This window comes from Ursus americanus, chromosome 19 (assembly GCF_024610735.1).
Source record: "Ursus americanus isolate L20-20 chromosome 19, mUrsAme1.1.p, whole genome shotgun sequence".
NCBI classification, from domain to species: Eukaryota; Metazoa; Chordata; class Mammalia; order Carnivora; family Ursidae; genus Ursus; species Ursus americanus.
The window spans coordinates 35,182,375-35,196,122 of NC_142145.1; the positions used below are offsets into that span (position 1 = coordinate 35,182,375).

The window sequence follows — 13,748 nt, forward strand, 5'->3', positions numbered from 1 at the left end:
CCATTAGGTCATCCAATTAGACTGACATCCAGCCTGAATTCTGACATCTTACATAAAGGAATGTCATTGTCAAATACTCGGTAAAAACTATAGCAATGAAATTTTCCCGTCGATCAATCTAATACTGTTATTTTTTTTTTAAATAATGATGAGAAGAATCTGGTATGACATAATAATGAGTGTGTGTACAGCCTATGGAAGTTTCCAGGGTCTGTTCCCATTGGGTCCTCAGAAAACCTTGCTGGTTCCTACCAAGGATCCTGGCCTTAGTGCTCATGGTCGTGTTATTCAGGAGTCCATTCTGGGATCCTGTCATTTACCTGACTACCAACGTTCAGTAAGTGCCTATAATGTGTTGAGAAGATGCCAGATAAGAGATATTCAGACAAGCCCAGTACTAACCTAGTAGAGCTTTAGAAGCAGACAACTAAGGACAGGGGGGGGACAGTTAAGAAGGAAAGCACCATAAATTGTGGCAGGTGTTAAAGTAAGGGAAACCCAGCAAACCACCGTAAATACTAGAGTCAGGTAGAAAACTAACACTAAGAAGGTTTCCATTTTCCCTCATTTTTGAGCCATTCAGGAAGAATCAGCACTCCCAGATAAGATTCATCTGGCTGTAATCTATTTTTAATTCAGGCAAGGTAGCTTCAAAGCAACTTTTGGGGAGGTCCTCGAACACCAGATTAAGACAGCTAAGCTTTATTTGGAAAGCAACAGGGAATCTCTGAAGGTTTCTAAGGAAGAAGGTGATGAAATCAGAGATATACTTGGTTCTGAATGGATGAAAGAAGGCAGGGAGCCCCAATCAAAAGGCTATTTCAATAACCTAATAAATACAGGAATAGCTGATCATGTGGGTATATGTGATTTATATATGATTTCACTTCCTGCACACCTCTCTGATTTTTTATGTCTATTGCTTTATTCAGATTCACAGCAATCAGCAGTATTAAGCAATTCTAGATGTAGGCTAAAAGTGACTTGATGACAACACCATCACAAGTCATTTTCTCCACTGCTGTGAGTTTGAAAGATAATATAGTTACAAAATAATCTACTAGGACATCTGCCAAGGAAGCAAAATATCCTGGAAGTTATCATTAAGAACAATGCTTAAAATAGTTGTCAAGCTACTAAAATCTAGAAAATATTAATTTAATTATATTCGGTTTAAAAAATTCTATTCGGTTAGAAGGTCAATATAATGTGCTTCATTAACTATATCAGAAATTTTCCTGCCCCCGAGCAGCCTTGTCAAGAAGAATTCCTCAAAATGCAAACAGGTTTGCTATCACTACCGGTCAGTCACTTGCATCTGCCTTCTTTGGTGTGACTGTGAGTGCAGAGAAGGTCAAAGCTACAGTGGCCTCTTCCAAGAATTAAGGCCTTACTGTACCCCCATGTCTTGGAAGCTTGGGACTAGTCAGCAGAGACAACCATTGCTCTTACCCAGCATCATCCTGGAAGCCTTCCAGCTCGTCCCGTTGCTCAGCCAGGGTGGCCTCCAAGTCCAGGTAGGCGCCATTGTGGGAGAGCTGCAGCGTGCAGTCATCGAGCTGCAAGAGAAAGAGCCTTTAAGCCCAGCCTGCTCCTGGGATGCGGACTTTGGATGCAGAAATCACTTCATGTTGCCCTCAGGTGTTTTTTTTTAAATCAAGCATGATTCTGAAATTCAGATTGTAACTGGAAGAGGTAGCGGGTTCGTACAAATAAATTGGAAGCACACGACATAGTGAACAGATGGCAATGACACCTATGAAGGGAGTGGCCCTGATAGGGCCCAGGAGACGTGGACAGGGGAAGAGAAGGAGCCCTTTGGTACCCGTGTCACTTTCCACTCTGAGGGCCCCAGGAATACGCCACGGAGGATTTGGGGAGTAGAAACCAAAATCACAAAGGTCACAGAGTTTAAAAGGCAAATCTGGTGCAGAACATGCCCTTTGCTTTGATTCAGTGAGAAGCCTACTCCTTCAGATTCAATGGTCAGACCTGGCACATGACAATTAGTAGTTGCTCAATAAACATTTTTACGGTTGAATTGAAAAAAACGTTCTCCATCTGAATGATGCCATACTCAAATGACAACATACCAAAGAAGACATTAGGCCTCTTTGTTACTAGTCGTATTTTTTAAAAAGTCGTTTAACACTTTCATGTTATTATGTCCCATGCATAATTCTAAGCATTGTACATACGTTACATCATTTGATTCTCACACAAACCCTATTAACATCTATTGTTCTCCCCATTTATCAAGAGGAAACTAAGACACAGAGAAAGACTAAGTTATTTGCCCCTTGTCACATCTGGGAAATGGCAGAGCTGGGACCTGGATGCTGGTAGTCTGTGTGAATCGAGGCCATGCTCTCGATCATTATGCCTCCTCTCTATGGCCACAAACCTACAAAGGACTTGAAAATACCACATTTGCAAAATGCAGTATGTGTCATCTTAGTGTTCCAGTGTGGCCAAGGCCATGCCACATGTTTGCCACCCCATTCCCTTTTCCTTCTGATCACGGAGAGCACATATCCCAGCCTTACCGTCGGGCTAACAGCCATGTAACTGAGTACTGACCAATGGAATATTAGGGAAAGTAAGAAAGGCTCCCAACAGGCCTGGCCTTGACACCCCCGCACACCCATCCACCTTTCTTCTGCGCACAGCCAGAGGCAGAGAAGCCAGAGGCTGGATGCAGAAGAGCCACAGGAGGCCTCCAAAGTCAAGAAACCAGCAGAGCCCCGGAGAGGAGGAGCTCTGGTTCCTGAATCACCGCGTGGAAGAGAGCATTCTGCTGCCTGGCGTCCACTACCCACCCTGGCTGGTGACTAGAGCACAAGCCGTGAGCTTCGCTGTGGTAAATTGTTAAGATTGTGAGGCTGTTACAACAGCCAGCATGACATGACATTGGGAATGATCGATACACTTAAAAATACAGGGAAATAAGTTTACTAAAGTTAACATCCTGAGGAAAGCCGACTTCACGCTTGATTTCTTGGGCCACAAGTGTGGTTCTTAGCATTCACCTACCTGATGGGTTAAGGCTCTTATTCCAATGACAGGAGATTGGGGGAAAGCAAAGGCAAATATTTAGCTACTTTAAAACATCTAGATAAACGCCTGATAATCCTCCCACTATAAGTGAGATTTCAAACTAGGAATTAGTCTCTTTTGATGGAAAAGCTTTGCTCATTATCCTCAACAAGAGAAATGTAGACCGTCGACTTGTCTAGAATTGGCATCTGTAACAGTCTGCTAATTCTTGTAGAGACCCCGCAGCTCCTATTTCTAGTTATCCTCAACAGAATGAAAGGAATTTGTTTTATATTATTTGTAAGAAATACCTAGCTCAATCATTTGAAGGGGTTAATCCTATTTGATTCACTTGTTTTCTTTCTCTAATAACAAACTGGTCCTCTTAGATACTAAAGGCACGCTGGTAAGGTTCAGCATTCTTGACTGGCATTTTACAGAGGGATCCTCTCATCTGAGAAACCATTTAAACCCAAGGATCCAATTGGCCAAACTCCCTGTACTGTGGTGTGAGAGGTGCGCCCCAAGTTTGGGGGGAACACGCAGGGGAGCTGTTTCCCCCAGCCTGCGGAAGCAGCAGACAGGAAGGATTTCCTGCAGAAGGCATCTCCTGGGCCAAGGGTCTCCTGTGGACTGAAATCAGACTTCATTGTTCCTAGATGGAAAATTCCATTAGAAACTGGACCTGTTAACATGTACACTAAACCATGGGTAGAGCTGGAATCACTCCAGCTCAGTTTGCTTTGACCCCCTGTTGAGGTTATTAGCTAAGAAAACTGACTTGATCTGTCCTGTTGATAGTACTAACACTTTTGCTTATTTTACATCCCACTTGTTATCAACAGACCAGAAGATGGGGATAATGAAAGCCCTTTAAGCCATAACAGTTTCTTTTGCCTCAGCCCCCTGGAAACGTGGGAGCCCAGAGAAAGAGGCTTTTGGATAAAGAGTTTCTGCTTCTCCTCCAGGGGGGCCTGAGTCATTCCGAGGCTGGGGTCCACACTCAGGCCAGACAGAGAGAACTGAGTCAGAGAGGAAGTGCTGCTGTGGGTGTGGAGAGAGGCAGAACGTGAACGTGCATGTGGTATAAATATTCCCACGAAGGCCCATTTCAAGCTACCAAAGGGAAGTCACTGAGCTTAGAGTTGGAAAAAGAGACACAGGAGCCCACCAGTACATAGTACCTTCACCAGATACAAGAGATGTCAGGAACCTCGAACGTGTGGGTAGCAGTACAATATAATAAAACAATTAGGAAGTAACATGTTTTGAGGATTTATTAGCTTTGTTTTTAATATAACGTGTTTAATACATGTTTACATAATTTACTTTTTAATAATGGGTACATTCAACAACTAGCTCATGAAATTCCCAAGAATTGCCCTGTCAGCCCCCTCCAGTCACCCAGGCCAGCTCCAGCACACACCCCTCTGGCCCTCCCACGTCATTCATTGGAGGAACCCAACGTGGAGACAGCAGGGAGTGGGTAAGTGGCCGAGGAACCTGTCCCGGCCTTCCGTCCTCACCACCCCACCCAGCCCTATGGTCATCTCCTTAGCTGGGGCAGAGGTGGGGCTCACTGGCTACCAGCAGATATAGCCCTGTTCTTACTGGCAGCTGTGGCCAGTTTGCCCATCTTCTCCATCCCATACCTTTTGCTTTATGCTCAGGAGCCTGAGATGAATATGAATATCCGGCTTTCCTCAACATTCACCAAGGATCTGCCCACCAAGTCTCTGCCTCAGCACGCTCCCGGCCAGCCTGGAACCACAATACAACAGCCCACAGTCTCCCTGGCCTCCAACAACAGAATCCCAAAAGCGTAGCAGAACTGCCTGTTCTCATCATTCCTCTCCTCACATTCGAGGCATCATGACTACCCTTTTCATAGTTCAATTTTAACAAAATTATATGTCAGGCACGGGCTGGGCACCAAGGAACACATAAACGCTTCCTCCCTCAAAGATCATTTTATTGAGTAAATATAACACACAAATAGAACACAGAAGAGAATTAAAAGCCGTTTAAACCAACTGTTATAATGTGTGGAAGTTCATCCTCAGTCGTATTCCTTCCCTATAATTAGCAGCCACAGGCTCCCGGGACCCAAGCATCCTCCATAAAAATGCCCCAGTCCTCCTCTCAGCAGAAAGGCCGCCATTACTTCCTAAGCCAGTGTCACAACCCTGCTCCCCTAATTAATAGATGGGCAATTTGTGCTAGTGTTAGTTAACTAAAACAGGAGAGATGAATATGGGCCTTTTAATCTGTCAGGAAGTGTGTGTGGCGTCCTCACAGGAGCGCTACCAGAAGGGGTCAAGGTCAGACGTCACAGCCTTTAGCGAGCTGGACACGTGAGCACCACGGGGGTCCCAACAACACGTGCAGCCTGTGAAGACACCACACAAGTCAACGCACACGGCTCGCTCCACTCCCCCACCCAAGCCCCACCTCCTCTGTACGCCCAAGACACAGGAGATTAATCTTCAAACCATCACATGAGCCAAGGAGTCGGAATGAAGGGCTTCCTTGCTGGACACTCACACTGAAACAGCGAAATCCCCTAAAAGAGGGTCCACTTTAGGTACCACTTTAAAAGCAAACTGGTGAGTCCACTCAACGAATTCTTCAATCTCGTCAGGGATAACTGTTCCAAAAGAACGCACCGACCTGAATAGGCAGTGAGTCAAGGTTCGTTCCAAGCTGGCTGTTCTAAAGATTCAGACAGAACTATCCCGACTTTGCCTCCGCAGTGGAGGACACAGACACCTCCCAGCGCCTGACAGGGAACCTCAGTTCCTACTTCCACCGAGGCAACCTGATCCCCTCCCTTGGCCGCTCATGTCAACCATCTTCCTGAGTGACTTAAGGGCCCTGGAATTTCCTGACTCCGACAATTTTCACGTCAACCCTGATCCCCTGGCTGCATGTTCCCTGCACTCCTTTCTTGGCTTTCGGTGCGGTGGCCAGGACACTGCCGGGCACTTCAGGACAGAAGACAAAGCAGGGAGTCCTGTGGGAAGATCCCATTACAGGGCTGTTCCAGAAGTGCGGCAGCAGGGAAGTCTAGCGGTGGTGGTGGTGACCCCGGCGTGGCAGGGAGACTTCGGCTTCGGCTGCCGGCTGTGAACGTGTGGCCAGGATTCCAGGGAGGGGGCGGGGTGCTCAGGAGGGGGTCAGCCACCGAACCACAGGAGGGCTTTGGAACTGTGTGTACCCCCGCTTCACACACCATTAAGGCAGGCCCCCCACCCCTTGCAGGCAGGTTGCACTAGGCCACTCTCGGGCTCTTTTGCCTGTTCTTACAAAGACAGGGCATTCAAATAGAAAAGGCAGACTCGCCATCCTGGGGGAAAAAAATATATCTAAAACAAGGCTGATGTCACGTCTCCATTTGTATATTCTTTTCTTTCCTTAATCCAGTGAAGTGGCCTGTTACTGGTGGTTTAATGATTACCTCTGTTTGGCAGCAGGTCCCCAGTGATCCTTAGTCTAGGCAATAAAATAGATTTGCATGGAACCGTTTTATAAATATACACGAGGGCAATCCTTTAAGCTAATTTTGGTGATAGTTCAGAAGTGGGAACACATAGGCTGATTTTCAAGAGAAGAATAATAAAAGCTAAAATATCATTTGCTCGTGTCATTTAATTGGTGCCTCCCATCCTCATATCCACACAGCTGACAATATGATTTTGAGGCTCCTTCCGTCAAGAGGTAGATTCTTTCTCTACTCCTAGAATCTGGGTTGGCCTGTATATGGCTTTGGCCAACTCAGCAACAAATGTGACATCATAGAGACTTGAAAGATACTTGTCCCCTAGGGCTGTCCTCTCTTACTGCTCTTGGAACTCTGCCAGCGTGTGAAGAGGCCTGGGATAGCCAGCCTCCGGGGTGACTGTTTGTTCCCACTGCCCCTGCCACATCCTGCCAACTGCCACACACTAAGTGAGGCCGACATGGATCATCGAGCCTCCAGATGACCCACCTGCTGATGACAGACACAAGAGAGCCCAGCAGATGCCAGCCAAACTGGCCCAAACCAGAAGAACCACCCAGTAGACCCCCAGACTCATAAGCAACATCGTAAGATTATTGCTTTAGGTCAATCTCCCTTTCCCAGGGCCTGCCCCTCCATCCACAGCAGACACGCTGCCCCCTGGAATGCAAGTTCACACAATAAGTGCTCAGTGCCTGGATCAGTGATGGGTGAGAGGCTCCCATCACCAAGGTGCCCGCCAAGCACACCACGACACCGCTAGCTCCATGCAAGAAGGCCACCACGATGCCCAGGCTCTGAGGCCACAGAGCAGGCGTGTCCTTCCCGGAGCCCCTACCGGGGACAGAGGACAACAGCAGATGCTGGGCAGAAAGGCTGGGAGCATCAGGGAGTGGGAGAGTAGTCAGCTGAGACTCCCTCCCAGGGAGGTAAGGAGGCAGCAGAAGGCAAAACCATGCATGAGCCGTGCTTCTGAGCCCTTAGAGCGTGTTCCGTCGTCCCATGGCACAAAACACACGCTCAAAGATAAAAGTATGAAGACTCTCAAGATGGCACCTGCAAGCACAGGGCCCTTCGGACTGCACTGGTCACACACCCACAAAGCTGGCCCCGCTACTGGCTCAGAAATGAAGCATGGCTGTGGGTCCCATCTCTCTCCAGGGCAGGCTGACCGGGGGCTCCCTGGGTGCCCCCCTTTCAGGCTCATCCCAGCTCTAAGAGCAGCAGAAATGCAGTCAGCACATTTCCATTCATTGGGTCTAAGAGCACTATGCCTGTTTCCCCCTCAAATGGTGTTTCTTTTGCTAGGCAGTCACCAAGCTTGTGGCTTCTTTAAATTTTGTCATTCCTTCTAAAGGCAGCAGAGACAAGGAACTAGACATAGGTGACAGGCAAAAAAAAAAAAAAAAAAAAGTTAGGAAAAGAGAGCTTTCCAATAAGCAGTGCCACAAGGTCCGTCCACAATTTCTTAATAAAACCTGCACAAAACCCGGGCTCAGCCATTCCAGCATCTATGGGCTATGGTTCCCCCATAACCCATACAGACCACTGCAGAGGGACGAGGTGGAGAGGGGGCACGCACGTCGTGGCTGCCCTCTGCCATGTCCTGAGATGGACAGTGAAGACGTGCCATGTGTTTCATTGTCCTTCAACCACACAAAACTTTCACATTTGTTCCTTTGTACATACAATACATTTCATAATAAAAAATGATTCGTTTCACATATCGGTCCATCTTCTTAGAGAAAAACCAAATGAAGCTGATTTACATGATATCAGAAGAAAATAGGTCCTATTGGTTAACCCCAGCAAACCTTTTTCAAACTTTTAAATCCCTAGGGGCCCATTTAGCTTCTTTGGAACAACAAATACATCACAGGTACTTTTTTTTTTAAGATTTTATTTATTTATATGAGAGAGAGTAAGAGAGAGAGAGAGAGCACAAGGGGAGGGAGGGCCAGAGGGTGAAGCAAACTCCCCGCAGAGCAGGGAACCCAAAGCAGGGCTCCATCCCAGGACCCAGGGATCATGATCTGAGCCGAAGGCAGGTGCTTAACCGACTGAGCACCCAGAGGCCCCCATCACAGGTACTTTAATAAATGTTTTAGGGTCAAGTACAAGGATATTTTTGAAGATCCAGCATATATGGGTTATGAAATAATATGAATGTATTTACTTTGAAAGGGGCTGGATTTTACTTCCTCAGAAACCTTCAGTAAGTTGTGTTATCTGTGGCCACCAACTTCAGCGAGAGAAACAACGTCCTGAAATTGATTTAGGCAGTTTCCAGATTTCTATTTAAGTCAACAAAACCGTACAGCTCACCAACCAAAGGCCAGGGCTTCTGCCAAAGTCTACAAGAAAGACAAAGGCAAGATTTCGCCAATTAAGAGCTTAAGCCAAGGGGATGTGATAATCTGGTAAATATTTGAATTATTTTAAAAGACTTTGTTATCATTAAATAAATAACCAAGAATGCATTAACCTTCTCTCTTAAAGAGGCTGGAATATTTACTTATGTTTACAGGTACCTTTTTTCCATTTTCTGTTTCACTTTGGTCAATCTGAAAAACAGTATCAGCACTAAATTTCAGGATTATATCTGATCCATTACAGTCATCCATTCCTTCATGCAGGTTCATAATTCCTTCCTGTGCTTGTTCTCTGCACCAGGCACTGTGTCATGTCCTAGGGAGCCAACCATAATCAGGACAGCCCCGGGAGCACTCACAGCTGTAGATGGGGCTGATCCCCAACAGCGGGTTGGAGTTCAGGGAAATGTGAACAATGAGTTCGTCACCTTTGTTGTCTGTTCTTGATTTCATTGTGGGACAGCAGGACGGGTTGGTGGAGCAGGGAGCTAAAGGATTCAAAATCCCTGCCAGGGCAGAAGTGTGAGTAGCCAAGACGCTGAGAGAAGGAAGCCAAGGGCTCTGAGAGGGGAGTCTTCCTGGCCACAGGAGAGTTTGGGCTTGATTCTAGGGCAACGGGAAGCCATGAAATGGCTGTAAAGGGATGCATGCAGGACAGCTTTGCCATGTGGGGAAGGAAGGGAGAAGAAAAATGAAGATGCCAGTGCTGGAATTAGAGGAGATCTGAAGGGGGGCTGGACAATGATGGAAGCTGTGGGAGTGGACAGAAAAGAGGGAGAGGGCTGATTCAAAGAAAGAGAGGGGAAGGGAGAAGGAAAAGCCAGGGCAACATGGGCATTGAGGAGATGCAGTGATACCCAACAGAGAGAAGCAAAATCTTGAGTTTCTGGTTTGAGCAAATTAATATCTTTTGGTGATACCTTTTACAAACATGAGAAACATGAGACGGGAAGCTCTTGGGGGCAGGGAAACAGGATAGAATAGGGGTTTTTGTTGTTAACATGCTACCTTTGAAACAAGTGGAGATGCTGAGTAGAGAAATCGATTTTGGGGGTTTGGGCGTACATACGAACATGGCAGTTGAACTCTCATAAACGCACTGGTGTACCGAAAGATAACAGCTAACTTTTTGTATCTTGAAGTTCTGGAATGCTATCCCCCTTTTCATTCCTGATAGTGCTAATTTGTGCTTTCTCCATTTTTTCTTATAGTTTAGGGAAGGTCCCTCATTCATTTATTAGTCTTTTCAAAGAACCAACTTTTGATTATATTGCTTTTCCACCATTTAAGTTTGTTTTTTTATCTCCTTAATTTCCTTCCTTCTACATTTTTTGTGTTTCATATGCTGGTTTTTTCCTAGCATCTAAAATCTTATGATTTTCAGTCTTTCCTCTTTTCAATTATGTGCATTTCAGACTATAATTTTCTTCTGTCAGGTTTAGCTACAGCCCACAATATCTGATATGCCGTATTTCATATTTTTATTACCCTCAGTCCGCAATATTTCCTAAATTTCATTGGGATTTCTTCTTTGATTCATGGGTTATTTAGAAATGTGTTACACACTTCCCAAATATTTGAGGATCTTCAAGTAGGGACGCCTGGGTACTCGGCCAGTTGATTGATATTTCCTACTAGACTCTCTTAGCAGTACGAGAGTCCCTCCTTATCTGCAGTAATGTTACTGACCTTAGACATGACGTCATCTGTTGCTAGGACAACCAGACCACTTTTGTTAGGTTAGCACCCCATGGTTTACCTTCTTTCCATCTTTCACTTACAACATTTGGGGCCCATATATGTAAGATGCATCTTTTTTAAGTAGAACATAGTTTGGGTTTTTTTTTAATCCAATCTGATGATCTCAGTTTTTTGATACAAGTATTTAATCAAAGTCTGTTAACCTAAAGTGATTGCTGATATTTAGGTTCAAATCTGCATATTCTAGTTTCCTTTTTCCTCCTTTCTTGCCATCTTTGGGATTAATCTACTCTTCTTTATTACTCCATATAGCCTCTGTATTTCCTATTATTCTATTTACTCTTAGCTCCCCAGTCTTATTAATTCTTTTAGTAATTTACCCTATAGGTAATCACATGGCTTCCTGAGTCAGAAGTACCTACCAAAAATGAGCATTATCACTTCCCAGACAATGTAAGGGCACTAGACCACTTTAATATGGTCTATACCTTCTGAGATATTGAGATATGTATTTTGAACCCCATGACATAGTATTGTTTTGAGCAGTCAGTATTCATTTAAATTTATCTACATATTTACGTTTTCTCTTGCACTTCATTCCTTCCTCCATTTCTGTGCTGCTATCTGCGATAATTTCCTTCTGCCTGAAGAACTCTCTCTAGTATTTCTTTAGTGAGAGTATGCTGGCAATAAATTTCTTTAGTTCCTAGTTTCTGGAAACATCCGTACTTTACCTCCATTCTTTGGGTAACTGCTTTGTTGAGATATAATTCATATATCCTATAACTCACTCATTTATATTGTACAACTCCCTGGCTTGCAGTTTATTCACAGAGTTGTGCCTCCATCACAACAATCAATTTTAAAACATTCCCATCGCCCAAAAAAGAAACCACATATCCATTAGCTGTAACTCCTCATTCCCACAATCACACCCCCGGCTAGCCCCCAGAAACCACTAATCTACTTTCTGTCTTGAAAGATCTGCCTATTCTAGACATTTCACATAAATGGAATCACACAATATGTAGTCTTTTGTGGCTGGCTTTTTTCATTTAGTGTAAAGTTTTCAAGGTTCATCCACATTATAGCATTTATCAGTACTTCATTCCCTTTATTGCTAAATAATATTCCATTGTATGGATATAGCAAATTTGATTCATCCATTCTTCAGATGATAGACATTGGATTGTTTCCACTTCTTGGCTACTATGAATTACTGTGAACATTTGTGTATAATTTTTTAAATAGACATGTATTTTCATTTCTCTTGGGTACACTTTTTAAGCAATTGCCAGGCTGTTTTCCAAACGGGCTATACCATTTTACACTCCCACCAGTGATGCATGAAGGTTCCAATTGATCCATAATTCCGCCAACACTTGCTTGCTTTTAGCTTCTAGCCATCATAATGAATGTGAAGTGGTATCTCATGATTTTGATTTGCATTTCCCTGATGGCTAATGATTGTGAGCATCTTTTCATGTATTTATTATTGGTCATTTGGGGATCTTCTATGGGGAAATGCCTATTCAAATCCTTTACCCATTTTTTTATTGGGTTATTTGCCTTTTTGTTGTTGAGTTATATATTCTGGAAACAAGTCCTTTTTTGGATATGTGATGTGTAAAATATTCTCCCAATCTATGGGTTGTCTTTTTACTTTCTCAGTGGTGTCCTTTGAAGCACAAATGCTTTTAATTTTGAGAAACTACAATTTACTTATTTTTTCTTTCGTTGTCTGTACTTTTGGTACCGTATCACCTTCACTTTGAAAGACATTGCTGGAGGATACAGAATTCTGCGGTAGCAGTTACCTTCTTGGAGCAGTCACCAACTGTGACCCCTGGTGCTGCAGCTCACGCCAGCTCAGTTGAAACATTGGCTGCCAGGCCTACTGTTGTTCTTTGTAAAGGGAAACTATTTTTCTCAGGCTGCATTTAATGTTGTCTTTGTCTTAACTGCCAGGGCTTTACTGTGAAGTGCTTATGTGTGGTTTACCTATTATTTATCTTGCCTGAGGTTTGTAGCACTTCTTGAACTTGTGGCTTGCCATCATCTTTTGGTCTTGGAAAATCTTCCCCATTATCTCCTCAAATATTGCTTCCATCCCATTTTCCTTCTCCCATTCTGGGACTCCAATATGTGTATTTTAGACACATGTACCATATGCCTATTATGCTCTTTTCTGCATTTTCCATTTTGACTCTCCATAAATTGGTCTTCATGTCTTCTGACCTATGTTCCAGATCATTGACTTTCCCTTCAACTGTGTCTAATTTTCATTTGAACCCATCTACTCCATTCTTAATTTTTGTATTTTTCATTTCTATAATTTCTATTTGCTTCTTTATATTATATACCCCCACTTTGTTTTGTTAAAATTCTCCATCTTGCCTATTTTCTTGAATGTATTTATCATAATTGTTTTAATGATCATGTCTGGTAACTCTAGTATCTATATACCATACAGATATTTCTATGATCCAAGTCTCTGGATGTACCATGTATATTTTATTAACTACAATCATTGTTTATGAAGAAATATCAAGGCGCTGGGTGATATCTTTCTCCAGAGAGGATTTTCCTTGGCTCCTGGCAAGTTGTAGGAGTGCATCACCATAATCCAATCAAGGATTGAGCTCATTCAGAACTGGGTTTCTGTCTTTGCAGGCCTAATCTGTTTGCAGTAACCCCTTACTTCTAGGTGTAATCTTCAGGGGTCTCAAATGAATGCATGGAGAGTTTATGAAGATCCGTCTACCTTGGTGAGCTCTGAGCTCTGTTTTCTTCTCCCCAGCACTATGAAACTGCTAACAGCTTTCCCTGACTTCTCAGCCTCCTCACACTCACTTTCTGCTTGCCTTCATCGTCTCTGCACCTGCCACTGATGAATTGCTGAGTGCATCAAGGTGAAAAACAAGTTAGGATGCCAGGCTCATTGACTCTGACCTCAATGACTCTCCCTTCCCTCTGGGATCTTAGTTTCCCAAGTTCTGGCTGCCTTGGGAGCTTCTCTGGTGCCTTCCAGAAGATATTTCTGATACTCTGTCTACCTTAGCTGGTTGTCTTAGATAGAAGTATTGGTCTGCCACAAGCTAGTTATTACAGTCAGAAGCAGAAGCCCAAACATCTAACTT

The 13,748-nt window shown here is 44.0% G+C and overlaps 1 protein-coding gene across 21 annotated transcripts in view; it reads right to left on the reverse strand.

Annotated features, from left to right (window-relative positions):
• FHOD3 (formin homology 2 domain containing 3) overlaps positions 1 to 13,748 on the reverse strand; it is a 450,733-nt gene that overhangs the window by 389,917 nt on the left and 47,068 nt on the right. For all 21 annotated transcript variants that reach the window (XM_045777869.2, XM_087869863.1, XM_045777879.2 and 18 more), the window contains exon 2: positions 1,453 to 1,559. In XM_045777869.2, the coding sequence (XP_045633825.2) occupies positions 1,453 to 1,559 (107 nt within the window). The remainder of the gene's footprint in view (positions 1 to 1,452; positions 1,560 to 13,748) is intronic.